This window comes from Musa acuminata, chromosome BXJ3-7 (assembly GCF_036884655.1).
Source record: "Musa acuminata AAA Group cultivar baxijiao chromosome BXJ3-7, Cavendish_Baxijiao_AAA, whole genome shotgun sequence".
Taxonomy (NCBI): domain Eukaryota; kingdom Viridiplantae; phylum Streptophyta; class Magnoliopsida; order Zingiberales; family Musaceae; genus Musa; species Musa acuminata.
This window is the reverse complement of record NC_088355.1, coordinates 12,241,440-12,265,042: the sequence shown is the minus strand read 5'-3', so window position 1 is coordinate 12,265,042 and position 23,603 is coordinate 12,241,440. Positions and strand designations below refer to the sequence as shown.

The 23,603-nt window shown below is 36.6% G+C and overlaps 4 protein-coding genes across 7 annotated transcripts; all 4 read left to right on the top strand.

The window, feature by feature from the left end:
- Positions 1-337: 337 nt before the first annotated feature.
- LOC135643069 (uncharacterized) lies at positions 338-3,235 on the top strand. The gene is made up of 3 exons (XM_065159619.1): positions 338-625; positions 707-880; positions 2,864-3,235. Exons 1-3 carry the CDS (start codon positions 507-509, stop codon positions 3,099-3,101), a joined length of 531 nt encoding a protein of 176 aa, XP_065015691.1. The 5' UTR covers positions 338-506; the 3' UTR covers positions 3,102-3,235.
- Positions 3,236-4,303: 1,068 nt separating this feature from the next.
- LOC103991920 (adagio-like protein 1) lies at positions 4,304-9,928 on the top strand. 2 transcript variants are annotated; one of them, XM_065159347.1, is made up of 3 exons: positions 4,689-4,827; positions 6,337-6,460; positions 7,967-9,928. In XM_065159347.1, exons 2-3 carry the CDS (start codon positions 6,444-6,446, stop codon positions 9,567-9,569), a joined length of 1,620 nt encoding a protein of 539 aa, XP_065015419.1. In that variant the 5' UTR covers positions 4,689-4,827; positions 6,337-6,443; the 3' UTR covers positions 9,570-9,928. The 2 variants fall into 2 exon arrangements, with proteins under 2 accessions (XP_009409736.2, XP_065015419.1); XM_009411461.3 differs by lacking the exon at positions 6,337-6,460 and having other exon boundaries at positions 4,304-4,827.
- A 1,935-nt stretch (positions 9,929-11,863) lies between these two features.
- Positions 11,864-15,636, top strand: LOC135583926 (uncharacterized). 3 transcript variants are annotated; one of them, XM_065161036.1, is made up of 3 exons: positions 11,864-12,018; positions 13,874-14,802; positions 15,356-15,636. In XM_065161036.1, exons 1-3 carry the CDS (start codon positions 11,926-11,928, stop codon positions 15,390-15,392), a joined length of 1,059 nt encoding a protein of 352 aa, XP_065017108.1. In that variant the 5' UTR covers positions 11,864-11,925; the 3' UTR covers positions 15,393-15,636. The 3 variants fall into 3 exon arrangements, with proteins under 3 accessions (XP_065017108.1, XP_065017107.1, XP_065017106.1); XM_065161035.1 differs by having other exon boundaries at positions 11,864-12,075; positions 13,874-14,796; XM_065161034.1 differs by having other exon boundaries at positions 11,864-12,075.
- A 793-nt stretch (positions 15,637-16,429) lies between these two features.
- LOC135643713 (ribulose bisphosphate carboxylase small subunit, chloroplastic 3-like) lies at positions 16,430-19,253 on the top strand. The gene is made up of 3 exons (XM_065161037.1): positions 16,430-16,817; positions 17,509-17,640; positions 18,842-19,253. Exons 1-3 carry the CDS (start codon positions 16,668-16,670, stop codon positions 19,085-19,087), a joined length of 528 nt encoding a protein of 175 aa, XP_065017109.1. The 5' UTR covers positions 16,430-16,667; the 3' UTR covers positions 19,088-19,253.
- The last annotated feature ends 4,350 nt before the right edge of the window (positions 19,254-23,603 follow it).

Genomic DNA, 23,603 nt, shown 5'->3' with positions numbered 1-23,603 from the left:
ATTCAAATCAAAAAGTATTTCAACTTGTTATTGATATTTCTTTGACCCTCCATGTTTTGTAAAGACACAAGAGTTCTTGTTCACCAAAATTAAGACTTGGTGGCAAGGATGAATGTTAAGATTGTTTTTGATTGTCTAGATATCGATTCTGAGTCAATCAAGATTCTTTTTCATTGTCATCTCAATTTAATCATGATCAAATCTTGATTCATTCGACCCTAAGTTTATGAAACCATGTAAACATTATTGTATCGGGAAGATTCTCGATAAATATCTATTCGGTACTTCAATTAATTACGAATTCAGGATTCGAAATGAATTTGAAGACTGTTCCAAGTGGGATGGGGGGGATCTACGTGGATATATCTCTCGATCCGAGGACCGTTGCCGTAAACGAAGTGAAGTGAAGTCAAGCTCAGCTCATGTCTTCCTGTACGACATCGAAGTCATAGCTCGGTCGAGTCTGAAACTAAACAAGCACCCACAGCAGGAGAAAGTAGCAGTCCATGGCCTTCGCCTCCTCTCAGCTCAGCTTCCTCACCGGAACCCCACTCTCCCCCCCTCCCAAGCGTAACAGGAAGCCACTGGTGTCGCGCAGCTGCTCCATGGACAAGGACGCATTAAGGTATGACTGCCAGTGACAACTCTTGCCATGTTCGCTAAACTGGTAGCTGAGCTTGTTCCTCTTGCTCTGATAACTGAGCAGTGAGAAAGGTGAGGTGAAGTTGGCCAAACTGGCGATGGTGGCGTTAGCAGCAGGGACGCTGACGCTGGGATCCGTCGAATCGGCGGTGGCCTCAAAGTCCGGCGGCAGAATTGGCGGCCAGGCCTTCCGATCGGCGGCTCCCAGGGTGTCCGGCCCTCGGATTAACAATTCAAGGTAACCCTAATATGCCATTAAATTAATTAGTGCCTGAATGAATAATATACAGTGATCAGTGACATTGACGAGCGATGGAAATACAAGTTTTTGCACGGATTTGCAGTTTGTGAGAACAACAACATAAATCTGGAACTTATTCTGCAGCAAGAAATTTAGGGCTCACATCTTTGGTTCTCGAGTGTAGTTTTCCATGTTATACCATTTTGGTCCTTGATTGTTGGATGATGGATATTACCTATAGCCCTTTAGAGAATTGGGTCAAGTGTTAGATTGAAGAGTGGAAGATGTTGGGCATCAAAGCATCTATTTACAGCATGTCATGATTCAGCAAACAAACGACATTTAGGACACAACTGTGGTCTCAGATGACATTTAGATCATCATAGTCTCTTAATCTGTGATTGCAGTGAGTTTCATTATTATTTATAATTTTCCGGTTTGATATATTACAGTTTGGAACTCTTTTATGGTGCTCCATGGTCCGTAGTATCTCCAAAATTTTAGCTGATGTATGGTTTCCTCGTCACCGTTGTAGAAGGAGCAAACTGTTTGGTAGTATATATTCTTCCTCTGTGAATAAGCCAAATGAACAATTTATGTCTGGCTGAGAGGAAAACTTAACTTCTGATAAGGAACTGCAAATCTTTGCCCACATAACGTCAGCGGTATACAAAGAGAGAAAACTGAAAATTTTCATCTCCGAGTAAAATTGCCTTAGCAAGCACGTAAGATGACATTAGACCATTGGCAAGATGGGTCTGCTGAGTTCTTGAACAAGCACCAACATGACATCAGTTCTGAAGAGGTTCTCTATTCAATCTTCATGACTTCCTGAAAGCTTCTACTGGATTGACACGAGTAAGTATCAGCAGCTACTGTGTAGAGCTGAGTGACAAACTGTTGTCGGATTTTCAAAGCTTTCAAGCCAAAACAATGCTGTTCTACCATTGGTGACATGCAAATTGCATTGCATCCGACACAGTGTACAATTCTATGATATTTCTCTACAATGATAAAAGAGATAATAACAATGCATTCGAGTAGTCACTTCTTACAACGTTGATCCACAGTGCTCTACCATCCAAGTAATATTTCGTTTTCTGTTTCTCTAGAAAAGCCACAGTGTACTCTCTCAAATTTTAGAAAGTCCAGCCTCCTCTCTTTTTTGCATTTGCACACACTGCTCCAACAGTTTCCACCCTTTCAATCTTTAGAACCTTTTCCACAAGAATCCTCTTCTATATTTATCCAGTCTATTTATCACCCGTTGCAGCATGGCATAGATGCCATGAATTCCATTCAGATTTTCTCAGAGGCCCATCATTGACAGCCAACCTGAGGTAGGTGAAGGGGATATTCTCGAGGGGTCATCCCAAATAACATCAATTTAAGGGTGAAGCAATTCCCTTTCACCGATCACCAGGAGATGACTCAACTCGATACAATATTTTACTTCATTGGAGTTCTGTCGAGCTATTACAATGTAAAGTGGAAGAAGCAAAGTTGAGCCAAGTTCGCATTTACCTTAACGTCAATAACTGAAAACTTATTGTGGGTTATGAAGTTATTTATGGAGCCTGTTTGATGTTCCTACTATCATGACCTCCTAGTTAAGCTGTGTTATGGCTTTTATTTCTCTTCCTGTTTGTTCTCTACGTTTAAGATTTGCACCTGTATGTAATTTGGCACATGCAGAACTGGCTCATGCATATTATTTGCCAAGAGTAACATAAAGGATCATTTGGCACCTACTTATTAGATTGCAATATGTGATAATCGAAGTCATCTTTATCCTGACATAGTTATGTAAGAAAATACATTCTGCTAAATCGAAACTGTATGCTACTCAATTGCTTTGGTATTAAATCCGAACTTCTAGAGTTCATTAATCGGTCCACATCAGAGATCAGACTCGAAATTAATGTCTTTACATTCTGATTAAAGATCTAGAAATTACTGAATTGTGTTGATCTTGAGCAGGACAAACATCTACGTCAATCCCCCGGTAGCACCACCTCTTATCGGTGGCTATGGATATGCTGTGCCGTACTATGGTGGATGGGGATGGTCACCCTTCATGTTCTTCACACCAGGGCCTAGCATCGCGGTAGGTGTTGGTGGTGGTTTCGAAGTATTGATTGCGTTTCTAGTGTTTGGTGCCGTCACAGCAGTCATCAGAGGACTTTTGGGAAGGAGGGACTATGAAGAAGATGATTAATGATGGTTGTCTCAAAGTGCTACAACTAAAAGTAGTCGTCATAAAAAGGAGAAAAAACTCGTCTTTGAACCCGTGAGCATAATTTTGTAAATGGATTGTTGTATTATAGGAGATTTAAGTAGTGTTTCTATGGATGCCTTCATGTAAAGAATATGCTTCTGTATTGCTGCTAATGTTTTGTTGCGTAAGCAGATGAGATTAAGCAATGTCATTAGGGCCTTAACAGAAGAAAGAAAACATGGACTGTTGTTTGGGGATTCAAAGAAGGGCCCTCCAATGTTTGATAAAATAGGATACTTGTGGAACTATAAACTTGCCTCAGATCATGCAGATGATCACCATGACAAACATATGAAATTAGATTAATGTGAGGTGACAGCTCATAATACATTCTGAAATCATAATTACCAAGTCTAATCATGAGCATTTATGTGGCCATGGAATTGGAATGGTAAATTCCAGAAGGGCACACTCATCATAGGAGACTGAATTATATATATATACCTATGGTTAAAGTTTTATTGCAGTTGGGTTTTAGGGTATCATTAAGTTGGAACATAATTTTGGATTAGAGATTTTGTGATCCAAGAAATAGGCTGTCCAAGTTAATTGTAAGTGAAAAATTGGATAGATCAATCAGATTTACATATGGAAATCTTATGTTATACTAGAAATGAGCATGGATTTTGAAATGGATAAATGATTTTGATTTGGATGGAATTATGTTTTGATGGGAGGCCATCTAATAATATGTATGGGTTAATTTAGTTCAAATGAGATGATTGGATTAACAAGTTGGAATGAAAATATAATTCGACATCAACATTAAAAGATTTACATGAATTCGAAAAAGAAATCATCCAGACATTATTGCCTGTTGTTGTGGATAACTGAGCAATAATTAGTCATTACACATATCTTCACATTAATTCTTCTTAATTTAGTTCTATTAAGCATGAATAATCCAATTTGGACGCCGTAAAACAATCGTCGCAGGCTTCGGTAATGTCCGCAGACTCTCCCACCTCACAGTCGCACGCACACGACCGACCGCCCGCATAAAAATGGCCCATCGAACCACACAGATCCGCCGTTAACCACTAATAAAGGGCGAGAAACTGACGGTGCTTCTCAAGCCACCGCACCGAGATCGACGTACGCGTGGTGGGAAGCGACCGAGGGCTCGCGTTCGCGTTCCCCCTTCCAAACCCGCTCCCGTTTCGGAGTCGACGCTGTGCGGCCAACATTTCGACACCCTTCTCTCCACACCATCCACTCGTTCTCCTCCCCCACCCTTCTCCTCGCCATCTGCCCCAAACCCTCGAGAATTCGAGGGAGATTCCGGCGAACGCATCGAAACCCTCGCGTTCTCGGATCCCGAAGCGGCTTCCTTTTCCTTCCGATCGGCGTGGTTCCTCGGCTCTCGCTGCGGTTCCCCGCCTACTCGATGGGGTGAGGAAGAGGTTCGATCTAGATTAGGCGGCGCGCGCTGGATGGAGTGGGACAGTGATTCCGAGGGCCCGAGCGACGGCGAGGAGGAGGGCTTCCTGCTGAGCGGCGGCGCGGGGGCGTTCTCGTTCGCGGTGGAGGGCATGCTACGGCCGGCGTCGTCGTGCGGGTTGGTGGTTTCCGATGCGCTTGAGCCTGACTACCCGATCATCTATGTCAACCGGGGTTTCGAGGAGGCCAGCGGCTATCGCGCCGAGGAGGTGCTTGGAAGGAACTGGTAAGTCTCAAGTCGCTTGAGTTTAATTTCGGTAGAAATTTCTTCTTTTTTTGGGATATAGGCATCCGTGAATTCGGTGTTTTTTTATTGTTTTCTGTAGCTCCATGCGCATTGATTTTGTAGTCCTTTCATTCGATGGGAGGAGGATGTGCAATTTGCTTATTAGTGGGTTTGTTCTTGTTAGACGTATTAAGGTATTAACTTTGATATTTGTGTTAGCATCCATGCCCTCCTACATAAATAACTACGATCATAGGTTTACCCAACACCCACTCCGACTAAGACTAACTGGCTAAATCGATGCAGTTTGAGACCGTTTGAGATTAAGGCATTTCTTAGTTGCATTGATTGTTTGATCTATGATATCGTATCAACCCGTCGAGGCGAATTGCAGGGATATTCATAAAAAAAGATGAAATAATGGCTACTATATCCATTTCTTTGGATGAATAATGGGCAGTGATTTGTCCTCAAGATAAGCAAAAAGCAAGAAGCACTGTTTTGCTTTTAATATTGTTTCATGATAAAGCCATTGAGTCAAGGTCTTTCAAAATTTGAATTTGTTGCAATGATGATATTTAGTTGTAGTTGTTGTCTCTATAATGCAAAAGTTATAACTTTGACCTAAAGTTTTCAGGGCACGAGACTCATGGATACTCGGGCTATGAACCTTGAATCACTTGAGGCTCATAAGCTTCATGAACACCTGTCTTTCTTTATGAGCTTTTTCAAAAGAACAAGCACCTCAAAGGCATGCATGTAATATAGTGTGTTTAACTTTTGTCTTCATTACTAATGTGAAATATATGTGATGCAAGAGTAAAATTTCGTATGCATGGAATATAGAGTGTTTAATTTTTGTCTTCATTACTAATGTGAAATATATGTGATGCAAGAGTAAAATTTTGTTTTTTCGTCAAAAGGAAGGGCCAAACAATAGGGAAGTTTTTCTTTTATTGGGAGGCACAAGACTCAACCATACAGTTGACATTATCTATTCCTTATTCTCATCCTCTTCTCCTTTGTTTTCTCTTTGGTTCTTTTGTGCCTTCCATTGCGGTCGTTTTATTTGTCTGATACTTCGTTCTTCCTTTTTCTTTTTTACAAAATTTTGTGTTGTTGAATTTTTACAATAGATACAAACACTTAGTTAAATAGTTTTTAATGAACAATGATTGTGCGTCAAATTTTGTTTTGTTTTACCTTTTATTTATCTGTATGTGCTTATCTTGTGCACCTTGTATCTTGCCTTTATTCCCATTCCTAGCACCACTAAATCTTGTCACTTCAATATGCCTTGCATTTTTCACAACTTTATTAAGAAAATGTATCCAGGTTACTCAATTTGCTTTTACAGGTTGATAGAATAAAACATGGGTGGTTTGAGGGGAAGAAAAAGCTATATAGAATAAGAATGCCTTTTGCTCTATTAATGTTTTTGTACTTTAAATGCATTTCATGTGACATCAAAGGGGTTTAGTTGGCTTATGCTGGTCATGTGTCTGTTAGGCTGTTGCATCAGTTAGTACATATCACAATGTGCTTGTGGAAGGACACATCCATATGCTCTCACCCATTCAAGCAAAGACGTGTGCCGTGGCATATCAGATGTGACAATGGTTTCTTATCCATGGTATGCACAGTACAGAGTTGCACATTGTGAACCTGCCCTCCTCTATGTCATTCTTGCGTAACTCTACCATGTGATGTTCTGTACATAGATAGAATATCTGAACACATGGCCATGTCATGTGTTTTTCTGCACATATAACCTCACTCGCTGAAGTTTTAGAAAGTCTCCTCACCCAGGCACGTTGTTGCAAATGACAACTCCTTTAATGTGAAACTGCGTACCTGTAATAATCAGTCCTTCACGCTTATATGTATATGTATATATATGTATGTATATATGTATATATGTATATGTGTATGTATATGTATGTATATATACATGAATTTGTGTATATATATACATATGCATTATATATATAAGTTTATTATTTATTTTCTGTTGGGACTAGCAGTCCAAATGGTGTGGTTGTCTATCTTTTACAAGTACAATGTGTCATAAAGGATCTGTCAGAAATTGGTGATATTTGTGTATTTATTCTCTTGCATGTTCTGATCTGGATATTAATTCAAATATGATAGCATGCAAGTGCTTGCTGGTTTGGAGCCTCCATTATTTGTTTACCTTTTTTTTTAAAAGTAAATACTAGAGATTAGAAGAATTTGGTATTCAGAGGGTTTAGGGGTTGGTTGGCCCAGTTCTAAGCGTTGGATCTTGAAGTCCATTTTCCTTACTTCTAGTTTCTACCTTTATGTTCTTGGGTTGATATAGGTTCTCACATCTCAGTACTGAAGCATGCTCATTACTCATAAATGGGGTCAAACTCAACCTTGTGTGTTCCATTGATGCTTGTGGTTTTTGGGGAATCTATGATCTTGATTTCTTTCTCAACTTCAAAGATATATGAAGCATGGCATGGCATGGCAAACTTCTCCTAATGGAGTGCAACTAACATGGACTAGCAGATTGTGAATTTGCAACTACCAGATGTCGAGATGACTGTGTTGGATTACTAAAAAGATAAACAAGATGTTTTTATTATCATGAAAAATTAGATGTAGCTTAAGTAGAAGATAAAATAAGGGAGTATTATTTAAGATAGTATGAACGTGCCTAACTGAGATTTATAAAAGCTCATTAAATGAGGTGAGTCAATTAAGATTAGTGGTGCTGGAAGTGGTAGAAAAATATCTAAAAAGACTCTGTAAAAGGACTTTTTTGTTTTCTTTAAGTCTGACTGGTAGTATTGCCCTAAACCAACTTTAGTGACCGGAAACGATCCATATGGTTGACTCCAGTTAGTTGAAACATTACAATGAACCAATAGCAGTGTAGTGTTTTCCCAGTCAATTTATACTTCGTGGTTCACTTTTTCATTCTAATTGGATATACATGTCCTGTTACACTTGAATAAAGTATTTCACTTTTTAGCAACTGATCTATATTGAAAAGTTATTATTTTTATGAAAAAATTCCCTGGCTGTAAATACTTTAGCGAGTGCTTACAAGGATCTTCAGATCTATATGTTTATTTAATGTGAACCATTTTTTTGTATTGTTTTTCTTCAGCCGGTTCTTGCAATGCAGAGGACCATTTGCTCAAAGGCGGCATCCTTTAGTAGATGCCACTGTAGTTTCTGAGATACGGAAGTGCCTTGAGGAGGGAATTGAATTCCAAGGTGATCTATTGAATTTTAGGAAGGATGGTTCTCCATTGATGAATAGGCTTCAGCTAACACCAATTTATGGGGATGATGATATCATAACTCATTATATAGCCATTCAGTTCTTCACTGACACAAATGTTGAATTGGGACCTCTACTTAGTTCTACCGTTAAGGAATCTGCCAGACCTGATCGTTTGATAGCTAGTTATGTGGTCCAACCTATTTCAGCTGGTCATGGACTTATCTGTCGTGAACTTTGTAGCATGTTGCAACTGAGTGACGAGGTCTTGTGTCAGAAAATATTTTCAAGGTTGTCTCCAAGAGATATTGCATCTGTTGGTTCTGTATGCATGAGGCTGTATGAACTTACAAAGAATGAGGATCTCTGGAAAATGGTTTGTCAGAATGCATGGGGCAGTGAAACTACTCGTGCATTAGAAACTGTTCCAGGAGCTAAAAGACTTGGTTGGGGAAGACTTGCAAGAGAACTAACCACCCTAGAAGCTGCTGCATGGAGGAAATTGAGAGTTGGAGGTGCTGTGGAGCCATCTCGTTGTAACTTTAGTGCTTGTGCAGTTGGGAATCGGGTTTTTCTTTTTGGTGGAGAAGGTGTTAATATGCAACCAATGAATGATACATTTGTTTTGGATCTGAATGCCAGTAACCCGGAGTGGCGGCATGTCAAAGTAACCTCTGCACCTCCTGGTAGATGGGGTCACACATTATCTTGCTTAAATGGATCTTGGTTGGTTGTGTTTGGTGGTTGTGGTACCCAGGGCTTGCTCAATGATGTCTTCATCCTAGACTTGGATGCCCAATTTCCAGCATGGCGTGAGATATCTGGACTTGCACCTCCCATGCCCAGGTCATGGCATAGTTCTTGCACTCTTGATGACACAAAGTTGGTGGTTTCAGGTGGGTGTGCTGATTCTGGAGTACTTCTCAGTGACACTCACCTATTGGACGTCACAATGGAGAAACCTGTATGGAGGGAGATCCCAGCCTCATGGACACCACCTTCCAGATTAGGGCACTCTCTGTCGGTGTACGATGGGCGTAAAATTCTGATGTTTGGTGGTCTGGCTAAGAGTGGGCCCCTTCGACTACGATCTAGTGACGTGTTCACCATGGACTTGAGCGAGGAAGAACCCTGTTGGAGGTGTATTACAGGTAGTGGAATGCCTGGTGCTGGGAATCCAGCTGGAATTGGTCCACCACCCCGCCTTGATCATGTGGCTGTTAGCCTTCCTGGAGGGAGAATCTTGATATTCGGAGGATCTGTGGCTGGTCTTCACTCAGCTTCCCAACTTTATCTTCTGGACCCAACCGAAGAGAAACCAACATGGAGGATACTGAATGTACCTGGTTCTCCACCTCGATTTGCTTGGGGCCATAGTACATGTGTTGTTGGAGGAACAAGAGCAATAGTACTTGGTGGCCAAACTGGAGAAGAGTGGATGTTGAGCGAGTTATACGAGCTGTCTTTAGCGAGCTCAATTATTTAACAAGGGAAAGATATCCGATTTGCTTCTGCTAATATCAAAGCATATATGCTACTTTCCATGGAGGAAACAATGACCATATCTTGTCTGCTTTTGGAGATCTATAGATATTCCAGCAGAAGATGTAGACCTAATTAGCGATATATTCTTGCTTGTTTCTTGCCTGGACATTCAAAGATCAGTTCCTCTATACCTTTTGTCATCCTTATCTGGGATTTCTATCATAGATGTAACATCCAGAAGGTACTAGCAAAGTTTACTATTTTCTTTCTTTAAATATCTTGCTTCTGGCAAGAAATTGTAATAGGAAATCAAAGGGGTCGCCTGTATATGGAGTATTCTATTACATATTTGCCGCTTGATATGTGTTTGTAGTGGTTGAGATATGTCTACTCTATGATGATATTTTACTTGGTTTTCTGAACTCAGCGTATTTGTTGGAACCTATAAAATTTCAATGGTTCAATTACTGACACACGCTATTAAGTGATTCTTGTGCTTGATCCCATGTATCATTTTGCTGCTGTTAGGTGTAAATAAAGTTGTAGTTGGTAAATTTATTACAGAATTAATGAGTGGAAATTGTAACAGGCTGTAAGATAGATATTGAGTCGATTATTGGCTCTTAGAATGTTATGTTGAATGATTGTATGTTGTCAATCCTGATGATGATTCTCTCTATGATTGAGCTGCAGAGTGCACGAGTATGATTTTGTTGCACCTCCACGTTGCTTAGCATTGCAAGCATGTTTGTTTCAGTGTTCAGCTTGCTGAGTCTTGCAACCGCGAAAACTGAGAGGTCGATGCAGGGGGTTGTAATCAACCGAAATTCCAAAAAAAATCCTTTTTGTGTGCATTTTGCATTTTATAGGTGTATGTATGTGTTTGCAGAAAACTATTACGAATTCTCAACGAGCCGTCGGCGGAAAAATAAGCTATTTCCACCTTTGGAATGCACTTGTGCTACTTGCGGTGGGAAGAAGAGGTTGATGGTGGTGTGATAGATAGCCGCTCAGTTGTACTGCTATTGGTGATGAAGACTGATGCTGAATCAAATCAGGTGCTACTTCACTTGGTGCTTATATTTTGTTTGATTGGTAATTTAATTGTGCATATTATTATTCGATGGGCTTAATTTAATTGTGAAAATAAGCATTTCCACCATGTAAGAACACAACTTACTTTCATCACAATAAATGTGATGAACTACAATTCCGTTTTTCTTTGATGAAGTCATCTGCCTATTGTTTGACTTGAAACTACCATCGAACCTTCCTTCCTATTTGCAGTGTTGATCCATCCTTGCCCCTTGTTTTATGTATCAGGTCGGTCTATGGTTCCCTTCCCAGGTTTCCACCACGAATGTGATCGTTCATGGTTGACTTCATGCAACATTCGCAAGTCTAGTCTACCTCGTGTGGTGGCTTTGACTCATGCAAGTAGGAAAAAATTGTCTCCTACTTGATTTTAAGAGACGACATGAGATGAGATGGACAAAATTGAATCGTTTTATAGTTGGCCGTATGTTCATATCTACATCAACCTAGATGGGATGATAAAAGACTTTGATGGTGGCAAATGAAGGTGAGTCAAGTCATTTGAATTGCTTTAATTCACATTTATAGCCTCTTTTATTGTTCCTAACATATTACTATCATCACCCTTAACCTCATCACTATAGTTTGATTATATATACATATATATATATATATATATATCATCTTGATCAAACCGAGAAAGTTGACATCTTTATATAATTATCATCTTATATGAAATAGATCAATATTGTTGCTATCTATCTTATCATATTTTTTGAACTATTAATCCTGCTTTGCTGATGACCCCTTCAATTGATTAACGTGCAAAGCGATCCAAGTTATCCCCGACTTAGAATTGTTTATGTATAATTATTATCCTTATCGATCCATCAAAACTTCATTAATTTAATATGTTTAGGTTTAAGTCCGTGTCACGGACTTGTATGTAATTTAATATAATATAACATAAAATATTAATTTTTTCCAAAAGAATTGACTTGTGGAGGGCCAAACACACATAAAATACATACAAACCATCAAATCAATTATAAGTTTACATCATATATATATTTTTTCCGTTCAAACGTTCACCAACTTCATCCTTGTGCTTTGCACGTGGAACCCACGTGGCAAATTCAAAGTCACTCAGCTGTAATTTTTCAACTCATAAAAAAATATTAATATCAATAAAATATTAATAATATTATTACTATTTTAAGAAGAAAAAAAAAAGTGGACTTTTTATCCTCCCTTAAGCTCCTCTCCACTTCTCCGCTTAGTGACGTCTCTCTCTCTCTCTCTCTCGCCTTCCACTTTTCTGCATGCCAAACAGAGATCTAGGGTTGGGGTTTTCACGTTTTCTGGGATCTGACGGCCTCTTACCTTCTCTGGGAAACCGAGGGATCTTTAAGAAGGTTTGCTCTCGCTTTCTTCCGATCGATATCGCCCTATCGGGCATCAGTTTGATCAAGGTCTTTTTTTAGCTGTGCTGATTTTTAATTCTAGAATTTTGATGGCAATTTTTGTTTGTCTTGTTCCGATTCGGGCATGCGATGTGTTTCCTTCGATTTGGCTGCAAACAATTGGTTTTAAGATGGTCCAGATCGAGAATTGTTCATGCTGCGTTTTCTGTGATTTTGGCAGTAAAAATTCGGTTTTGTTGTGTTCTATTGATCTGATGAATCAGCTTCTTGTTTTTGGCATACCGATGATTCCTGCCCATCGGTGTGCACTCGTAATTTGTCGATGGTTCCTATGTATAGACTGCGCGGCGTTCTTTGTAAACTCGATTGATTTATGTCGTTTTATTTGGTATTCCAAGTTCCATTATGAATCTCTTTAGATGATGAAACGTTATGCTGAATTGATACATTTTTGCGGAATTTATAGTTCACGCAGTTTTCGCTCCATCTCTGGCTTCTAGTGCTTACTAAACACTCGGGTAGTCCGAATCAGCGAAGGGGTAGTGAGCAAATGGTTTGTCAGGGCGACCAGTAAATTCTATAGAATAGATACCTGCTCTGTAATGTTTTCTTGGAATTGCAATGATGCAAATGGGATAGTGTATTTATAACTCAAGAAAATTGATTGAAGGAAATGGCTTTATCTAAGTCTTCGAAACAAAGAGGAGGATTATTTGACCACACTGACTGAATTACTCATAGAATATAAGAACTTTCTAGTCCAGTTAACTATATTAAACATGAGCTATTGTTACTCCACATTGCAGACCCCATTGTTTTCTAGGTAGATGCTATTTGTGGAGGTGTAGCCTATTGGGCATCTGTCACCTGTATTAGTTTACATTTGTTGGTAATATGTTGACATGGCGTTCTAAGTAACTATGGATGGAGCTTTTCATGTCTTGTCAAGGACTTGAGGACAAAATTTTACAGTAGAAAATTCTAATGCATTGAATTTTTAGCAGACTCAGTGATATGCCTGGAATTTGATCAAGTTCCTAACTTTTCATGTATTTGATCAAGTTCCTGGAATTTTTAGCAGGACAAACTACTTAGTGTTTGGTTCATTTCCGGCATTGGAATTTGAATTAAAATATAATGAAGTTTGAATTGGAATAACCGAATATTTTCAAATTTTTGGTCATGTACTCTTGGGATTGAAATGTCCGGATCCTCTTGACATTTGTTTGCCCTTCAACTACAAAGTAAGTATCAATATTAAAGTTGTTTATAATAACCAGTAGTACTATATTACCTCCAAATATTTTTATTATTAATGTGACAATTTTTTTTATTTTATATCATTTTTGTTACTGTTATGTTGTATTTATGTATTATGCTCCCTATATTTAGAAAGAAAATGGAGGAATTTAAGGCAAATGCACAATATCTTTGAATATCACCATCGAAGCATGTACAGTTCTAGGATTATTAGTCTGGTGCTTTGCCACCCTTGACCTTGTCATAGGTTCTTGTAATGTTCACCTTTATGACAAAGCTGTTTCTCTCCTTTGCATTAGTTTTTTATTTTAACAGAGGCTTTATGGTTGTCAATATCTTAAATGATCCATTTTCTGAGATTATTAGTCTGGTGCTTTGCCACCCTTGACTTTGTCATAGCCTCTTGTAATGTTCACCTTTATGACAATGCTGGTTCTGTCCTCTACATTTCCTTTTTCTATTTTAACAGAGGCTTTATAGTTTTCAATATCTTAAAATGATCCATTTTCTGGAACCTTTCTCCTTTTTCGCTCTTTGATGATATGTCAGGTCCTTAACGTGGATTTTTGCCCAATTATTTATGCAGAAAAAAATTGTGATGGCTTCATTCACATCTGACAAGAAGGCAGTCAAGGTGAACCCCTATGTGGACTGGGTCAACATAAAATTGGATTTTGATTGGGAAGATGTGACTTGCTCGATCTGTTTGGATTTTCCTCACAATGGGGTACTACTCCTATGCTCTTCATATGACAAGGGGTGTCGGCCGTTCATATGTGATACTGATCAAAACCACTCAAATTGTTTGGAGAGGTTTAAAAGTGCACACGGAGTGCCTGCTGTTGCAAAAGAAATATCAGCTTCAAATGGTGTTTCTATGGTATGCATTCAGGACATCTCTTCGAGCCCCAGCAGCCAACCAACCTGCCCACTGTGTAGGGGAGATGTAACAGGGTGGCTCATTATCGACGAGGCCCGTGTCTACTTGAACACGAAGAAACGATGTTGTGAAGAGAAACATTGTGAATATGTTGGAAACTTTTCTGAGCTTCAGAAACATGCTCAATTGAAACACCCACATTCACGCCCTTCTGAAATTGATCCTGCACATCAACTAAACTGGGAAAATTTCCAGCAGTCGTCTGAGATCATAGATGTTTTGAGCACTATACACGCAGAAGTACCCCATGGAGTGGTTTTGGGTGATTATGTCATCGAATATGGAGAAGCAGAAGCTGGTGATGAATATGAGGATTTCCATAGGAACAGGGGCAAATGGTGGACGTCTTGTATATCTTGTAGGGTGTTTCCGAAATTTAGGAGAAATCGACAAAGATCCAGTGGAGGTGTACGAAGCAGTCATGGGTCAAGTTCGGATGGATCGTATCGAGGTGAAGGTTCTTCAAGATCTGTAGATATAAGAGAGTATAGATTTGCTGAAACTGATGATGAACTTGCATGGACTGGTGTTGGTGCTGCAACATCACTGATGATTCCCAGCCATTACAGGTGGGAGTAAGTTCTTTCTCAGTTCATACAAAATTTTGGCAATTATATGATCTGATATGTTATACACAGTGTTATGCGTCATTTGCCGAAGGTCCTAGAAACCTTTTTCATAATAACCTGCCAAACAACCTTAATTTGTGGGACTAGTGTTGGGTATATATTTATCCGGTCAAACAATGTAACCAATAAAATAGTTTTTCTAACAATGTAACCGATATAATAATTGGTGATTCTAACAATGATTCATCTTTGTGTTATTTAGTTAGAGGGGGGAGAGGTTAGTAACTTAATAAAATTTGTATAATTTTCTTTTCTTTAACCAAATGCAAAATCGAGCAAGTAATTAACTTGTGCGTGGAATAAGTTTACTCTTCTTTACCCAGTAATACACATTTCTTATTTCCTGCAAAATGTGGTGCATGTGTGTGTGATTTAAAGTATGAGATAATGAAATCAAACTGATCACAGAAAGACAGGCAAGACGAAATCCGAGATAGATGGGAGTAGACTAATACTTTTGCATTTTTTGCTGATATGCTACCTGTTTCATTATTTACAGATATGGGAGGCACCAGTCCCGTGTCTATTACCGATGATCTCACCGGAATGTGCAGCAGCTAGCCAGACCGGTTAAGACCGCCCTTATATCATGTTAGATCTAAATTCTTTCTGGTTGATATAGGCTTTGCTTGTCGACAGGCATGTATATATAATAACCATAGCAAAACACACATGGCAATCCTAGATAAAATAGTAAGGGTGCATCAATGTGGTTTTACCTTCTTGTTGTAGGCTTAATTTTGTGGTTTAATAATAGATGAAAAATACTAGATTCACTTAGATCCACACACACATGAACATGATCTCTTAGGGTACATCAATCTATAGTATATGCACCACAGTTTTTTTCTTGGATGTATGCTATTAATTGAATTCAGTGTCTGAATGAAGAGGTGACTCCTTTCAGCTGCTCCAAGTTATAGTCTCCTAATCCTAGTTAAAGATCTTGTAATGAGACGAAGGAACAGAGTACATTGATATCATCAGAGTACTTTGAGATCACTCACAGTGCGCTGATATGATCTCTAACAGCAGGAGAACACCAGCCACAATTCCATGCATGGAGTGTACTTACTACGTCGATATCATAAGCTCCATTATACCTTAGCAATAGGCACTACAGTGCTTGTAGATTTCCAATTCAATACCTAATCCGAACTCAAAATCTGAGGTCTGGGATGGGGATGTTGGCTTTTGTTCCAAGACTTGCTATGAGGGGAACTCTAAGATCAGATGACGGTCACGATCGATGCTAACGTTTAGCTCAACTTCATTTTTCTCCGTATCACATTCTATGGAACAATTCAGTTGATAAGTTGACATGAATCACATATTGGAATTCAGAGAGTAAAGTAGTAGAAGAAACGTAATGGTTCGAACACTGTAATCTAATGGGTTTTCACACGCGAAAAAATTTGCCTCGTTGATCTGCCAAGCACACAGTGGCCATGTCCCGTGAGCCATGAAAGATCAGACTACAAGTGTCCAAACACAGTGAGAGGGGGCCAAAGGTGGAGGAGGAGGAGGGTTCGTGAACCAAAGCTAGTGGGAAGGAAGACTGCGTCATCGAAGCATGCGACTTTACCGTGTGCTCCTCCACTCTGTTCTGTTGGCTTTGGCCATTTGTTTCATATTTTAACAGGTTGGTATTAAAGGTGGCAGCAGTCGGGACGGTGGCGGGGACATCAAAGTTCCATCATCCACTGCAAACCAAACCCTCTTCCTTGCGCCCACCGTCTCTTTCCTGTACTTTATTCATCGGCGCCCACTTATAGCGACGCGCTTACTCTTCTCGAGAGCAACAAGGTGAGATGTCAGCTGCGTTCCTTTCTGCTGGGGCGGTCGCCGGCTACGTCGGCCTGAGGGCTGATGCTTCAGCTAAGCTTTTTCCAGAGAAAGACTTCTCCGTTGGGTGGCGATCGAGGACCGTCTCCAATGGCTTCAGAACTCGGTGCATGAAGGTATGCTTGTGAGGATCCTATTTTGGGAGGTTTTTATTTGTTTCTTTGGATTTTGTCTTTTGAAGGTCTAAAGGTTCGATTAAAAATAAGAGATGTGAGTCTTGTTGGAACTCTTAGATGTATTAATGGTGTTGGAGATTGAAATCACCTTACTGCATGTGAAAACTTGGGAAAGACATCTAGACATCTGTAGGGGTTCAATCTTTTTCTTTTTCCTTGGGATACTTTAGATTGTTTGTTATTTTTCTTCTTATAGCAATCAACTTTGGGTGATGCTCTTCCCATTGACCCTGTTTGACTTTATGACACCTGCTTAATTTTATATTGTTATGCAACTGCATTTTTCTTTTTTGCTTTTATACTCTGAAAGAATCCAAGTCAACATTGTTTGCATCAAGTAAAAGCAGTGGCATTTAGGTTACTAAGAGAATGTAAAGCATGTTAGTATAAAGTGATTTAGCATGTGGAGACACAATCTAACTGAAGCAATACCAATGAGATTTATGTCTTGAGCATATTTTTATATCAGCTCTTGGTCAAATGAGTCAATTGAATTCCTAAGCTTGCTGTCAGAGTCGAGTAATTCAACTATGATATGTGTCATAGCATCACTAAGAAGTTTAACATTCATCCAAGTTTGGGGTTTCTTCCTGATTAGACTCTGCCTTTTTTTGCTTTGATGTGTAATTAGACATGGAACCCATTCAATAACAACAAGTACGAGGCGCTTTCTTACCTGCCACCCGTCTCCAAGGAATCAATAGCAAAGGAGGTTGATTACATGATAGCTAAAGGATATATCCCCTGCTTGGAATTTGATGAGGTATTGTTCTTACTAGGACCTTATTTCTTTATTGGAAATATATTTATTGATTAGAAGTTCATGCATCAATATCGTCATGTGTGATCGATTAGCCTTAATAATTGATCTTCATGAGGTGAGTATTATACTTCATATAAGGAATAAAGATCTACCATATTGTGATTGTGATACTGACTAGTTTTAGTGCAAATACGATGTTGACTAGTTTTAGTTTTGGTTAGTTTATTTTTATTAGCAATAGATCCCTTTGCATAAAATTTGAATGCTACCGCTACCATAAAATTAGTAGAAAGTTTGGGATGCTAATCCTGATCAACTTGGTGATCTTTTATAATGACTGTATAAAAATTGATGCCAAGGTGAAATGTCTTATTATTTCCACACTGTTTTGCATGTGGAAGCCAGGAATGGTAGGCAGATTCACAAATTTAAACTTCAGTTTGGTTGATGTGGCTTTTATCATGTGATCGATCCTTTCAGCAATATATCTTTAGTTGACTTATGAAGTTGAGTTTTTTTTCTTTTTGTTAAGAAATGATTCATTGTTGACATACATTTAAGGGTTTTCTGTGACTACTTAGTAATTAACATATTTCCACCTTTTTTTTTTTCCTGGAGTGACAAACTGGGAATGGCAGGAGTATTAGTCTTTGGTCGACATAATTTTTTGGCACTTCGTTTGCAGGATTTAAGAACACTGGAACTAATAAGGTTGTTACAAGTTTCTGATAATTCTATACCCACCCAACAAGTGTTTGATCTTGCTTGAGGTATTTGTTTAGCTGCAGAGTCGAAGTTCTGCAGTGTCATAAAATTTTGCTAAATTCATGGAGCCATCTCAATTTTAAGCAGTGCTTTAAAAGTTGACCATGCATCAGATTAAAAAACAATGATGACGATGATGCTGATGGTGATTACAGTGGTGTAGATCAATGTAAAATATTGCAAGTCGTGGCTCTTTCAGAATCTACTAAGGCAGAGGTTTAATCACAAACTTGTAGTGCATATCTGTTTCTGTCTTTAATCATCATTTAGATCGTCAAATAACAACTATCAGAATGCTTGTGAAGTTTTACTTTGGCATTCAGCAAAAATCCTCATCGCTTATTGTTGCATTATCTTTTTTCCGATGACCATTACATGATTATCCATCACCATTTATCTTGTCAAATTCCTGATCTTAAATTTTGGGCCATCGAAGGTGGGACAAGTGCACAGGACCAATAGCCGAATACCGGGCTACTACGACGGAAGGTATTGGACACTCTGGAAGCTACCAATGTTCGGATGCACGGACCCATCCCTAGTCCTTGAGGAGATCGAAGAATGTAAGCAGGTTTATCCTAATGCTTACATTCGCCTCCTGTCCTTCGACAGCCAGCGACAGTGCCAGTGCATGTCATTTGTCATCCAGAAACCCACATCGGCCACTGTTGCTAATGCCTAAACCTCTTGTTGTAGGCACTTGTGCAAGATAATAAGGTGGGAGAAAGAACTCTTTTAAGGTTTCGGAGTTGGATGTTTGTGGTAGTTTCGGTTAAATAAGATGAAATGCTTGTCATAAGATTTCAGTTTGCTAAATGTGCCAGGCAAGTATTTAGTTTTTGATGTCATTGGCAATTTGTTCCATTAAGTTATCCCTCAGCAGCAGCTAAGATCTACATGACGTTTACTGGTGCTTTGATGAATGATCTCCTACATCATTCAAGAACATAAATTCTCTGATATTTTGATGATAGGCATGTGAACTTTAACTTTTGGATCTGGTTGCTAATTTATGATTTTTTTTAGTACCAAGTTGGATAGGTTCATCACTATTTTAGGTCAATGCCTTGGATAGAATGAACCTCCTCAAAATCAATTTAGAAATTTTGAAATCTAAATAATTTTTTTTAGGTTTAGAGGAAGAGTTGGATAGATGAGGAAAATGAAACTAGAAAGAGAATCAAAACATGAGATTTGGCTAACCTTTTCGGTTATTACACCAAGTAAAATAAGAGTCATTGTAACCAAAGATCTATTAAGCCACGGAGAAAATTAAATTATGAAAACTGAACTCATTGATGAAAAAATGGTTTTCTTTCTTAGTTCAATATTTAAAAGTAGATACAAGATGATGTTGTCATTATTTGTTGTATATAGTCGACTTCAATGAATGATGTATATGACTTGACTTAAATGAATTTTTATTATAAGTTGCTAAAATAATAATATTCTATCCCTATCTAAAATTTTTGTATCCTCTAATTCCAATCTCAAATTTCTATTGATTTTAAATATGATCCCCTTTATGTTCCTGGGCACTATATATTTGTACAGACATTCCACTTTATAATTTGACGAGTAAAACCCTATCAAACTGGATTAATATAAAATATATAACATTAATTTTCCTGCAGGTTCAATTGAGTTTAAGCCAATTCCAGAAATAGTTGCAGTTGAATTTGTTCCTTCAACAATTATAAATAAAGAAGTTTAACTAGGCATAAATATTATATTGTATAACATTATTAGTGGAATAGTTTTAATGGTTTTACTTCTAATAGTATTTATTATAGTTTGTATTTTTATTTTTATTTTTTCCAAAGGAGGAGTGAAAATAAGAAACTTTAAGAGTCTGACAGACGTTCACGAATAAGATCAAAGATATTTTCAATATCTTTTTATTTCATCTTAGAGTCTAACTGCTCAAATGAAATTGATACTTGTATAATATGTTTAGAAGGATTTACTCATAGAGAGAATTGTTAGATTGTCTTGTCATCGTATCTTTCCTGACCTATGCATAAATTATAGGTATAAAAGCTATGATTATATTATTATTATATGAAAAATTTTAATATCAAAAATAAAAAATCAAATACGATACATCAGATTACATTTCAATGTCATCCAGAAAGCCTTTATTTAATTTGTAGACCAACCATCATGAGCAATGGACTAGGGACGAAGGGAGATTGAGAATATCTAGTCTTTTTCTAGGTGAGAGCATAGGATCTAAGATGATAATTTTGATAGTCCTTACCATCAAGGTGATCTCATAAGGAATCTTATTATAATTAGACATCATTTCTATTAACCAATAATTATCATCAAAATATAATCAGATCTATAATATATATTACATAATTAGATATGGTCACGTAATCTAACATTCTTCCACTTTGCCCCATTAATTAGCAAGGTATTATAAAAATTAAAATTAAAATAAATAAAATAAAAATTTATTTAAAAATAATTTTATTTAATTAGATTCTAAAAAATTTTATAAAAAAATTTATACATGATCATGAATTTTAAAATAAGCTAATATGTCCGATAAGCATAATAATATTATATTAAGTCTAACTATTAATGTAAGTCATAGCGAATGTACCATAATACTATTAATTTTTCGTAATATAATCTATAATAATCCTTATAATTTATTTGTCAAGATAATTTTATTATTATATTTAATTATAATATGCATAAATATAAATATAAATAAGATAATAGAAATAAATAATTTTCATTAAAGAAGAAAAATATCAATAATAGCATCCACCTAAACATACATTGTTATATCTTTTATGACTTGCTCACAAATTTTATTCTAAGAATATATTCTTTAAATATTTTAGATTATAAGCTTTAGTAAATAGATTAGTAATCATCAAGGTGGTGTTTAGGTTCTCAATTGATGGTTGTGATTTCTAAACTCTTTCTCTAATCATCAAGTACTTTATCTCAATGTGCTTGGAATCACTAGAGTACTTATCATTCTTAGAGAAGAAAACTACTATAGTATTATCACAAAATATATTCAACGGTCTAACAATTGGATCGATCACACCAAGTCTGAAGATAAAATTTCATAATCGTAAAACTCGATTTTTGATCTCAAAGTATACTACAAATTCAGCTTCTATTATTGATAATACAAAAAGTGATTAGTTTGTACTTCTATAAAAAAATTTCTCTCTAACTAATGTAAATATAAATCCCGAAGTGGATTTCTTACTATCGAGACAATTTACAAAATCAATATCTAAATATCTCGTCATTTTAAGTTGATATGATATCTTATATGTGAGTATATAATCTATCGTCCCTTATAGATATCTTATAACTTTCTTTATAACTTTACAATATTTCATTCTTGGGTTGTCATGGTATCTACCCAGCATTCTAACTATAAAATTGATATATAATCTTATATAGGTTTAAGTATATAATAGACTTTGAACTGCACATGCATAAGAAATATCATTTATTTGATTCTTTTCTAAATTATTTTTAAGACACTATTTTTGTTTGAATCTTTCACATTTAGTAATTGATGGATTATTAGCTAAACAAAACCACCTATTAAATTTCTTTAAGATTTGATGAATATATCGACAATCGTAATAATCTTTGGGATCTATCCCTAAACATCTTAATCCTAATAACATAAGACACCTCATTCATATCAACCATATTAAAATTCTTGATAAGAAACATCTTAGTTTTGTACGATAAATCAATATCACTACTAGTAAACAAAATATTATCCACATATAAAACCAATACAAGAAGCTTGCTTTTATTAATCTTTAGATATATGTACTGATCAACAATATTTTTTTTAAATATGAAGGAAGTAATGATATCATAAAATTTTATATACAATCATTTGGAAACTTGTTTAAGACTATAAATGAATTTTCTAAGTTTACAAGCTCAATTTCTCCTTTTCTTTTTTGTAAATCCTTCGTGTTGTTCTATATAGATTTCTTCATCGTGATCCTCATTCAAAAATATTATTTTTATATATATTTGATATAACTCAAGATCATAATGATTTTCAACGAGTTATTTTTAGAAGCTAGATAAAATGTCTTATTATAGTTGATGCATTCTTTAAAAAAAACTTTAGCAACAAGTTTATTACTCCTTTAATTATATTTTATCTTAAAAACATATTTACAATTGACTCTTTTATGGTTATTAGGTAATTTGATGAGTTCTCAAATACTCTTTTGGTCTATTGATTTTAACTATTATTTCATTACATTATATTATTTTTCAAAATTACTACTTTCCTTGGCTCATGAAAATAATAAAGGGTCCCTTTTAATCTATGTGTGATTCTTATAGTATATTATTATAAAAAAATGATAGATCTTTTTTTTCCTTTCAGATTTTCTTAAAATTATTGATTGTGGTTATTCTACAAAATCATTAACCGTGACATCAACAAGTTTATCAATGTTATTTGATTGTTTACCCTCATCAATTCTTTTTAGTGATTTGAGGAATGATAATCTTCGGAATATAAAATGATAAATGTGTATTAGCATGTATGATATCAAAATTGATCATTCAAGATTTTTCACTCCCATTTATTTCATCATTTTTTTAAAAATATTATATTACTAGATTTTACTATTCATGAAATATGATTAAAATAATAAAATCTGTATCCCTCCAAATCTTATATTATCAAATGGTAGTATGATCTTGAATCTAATGCTGGTGGTGTGCAATACCATGCATAACAGGCGAACAAGATTCTTTTCCACCTTCTCCGACAGTACAATTTAGGGATTTCTCATTCTGTGTTCAACAAGAATGTTGCTTTTCACCACTGCCCATCTTTTTCCCATATTATTTCTCTGGTTAATGTTTTGTAAGTTGTAACATATGCTTAATTCGCACAGCCTGTAGGATAACAACAATCTCTTCATGCATCCAATTATTATAGTTAGGAATTCCTTAATACTGTTCTTCTAATCCCCATGAGCACCTGAGCTTAATTAGTGATGAGATTGGTATATATATATATGATTAATTGGTTAGTTAAGGAAAAACTGATAAATAATTTAAAAAAGATAAAATTTATTTTATTGTTATTGTATAATTAAATAATTGAATGTTTATCATTTTCCTTAGGACTTCAACGATAGATTGGTTGAAAGCTTGGACTTGAGGTAAGTGGC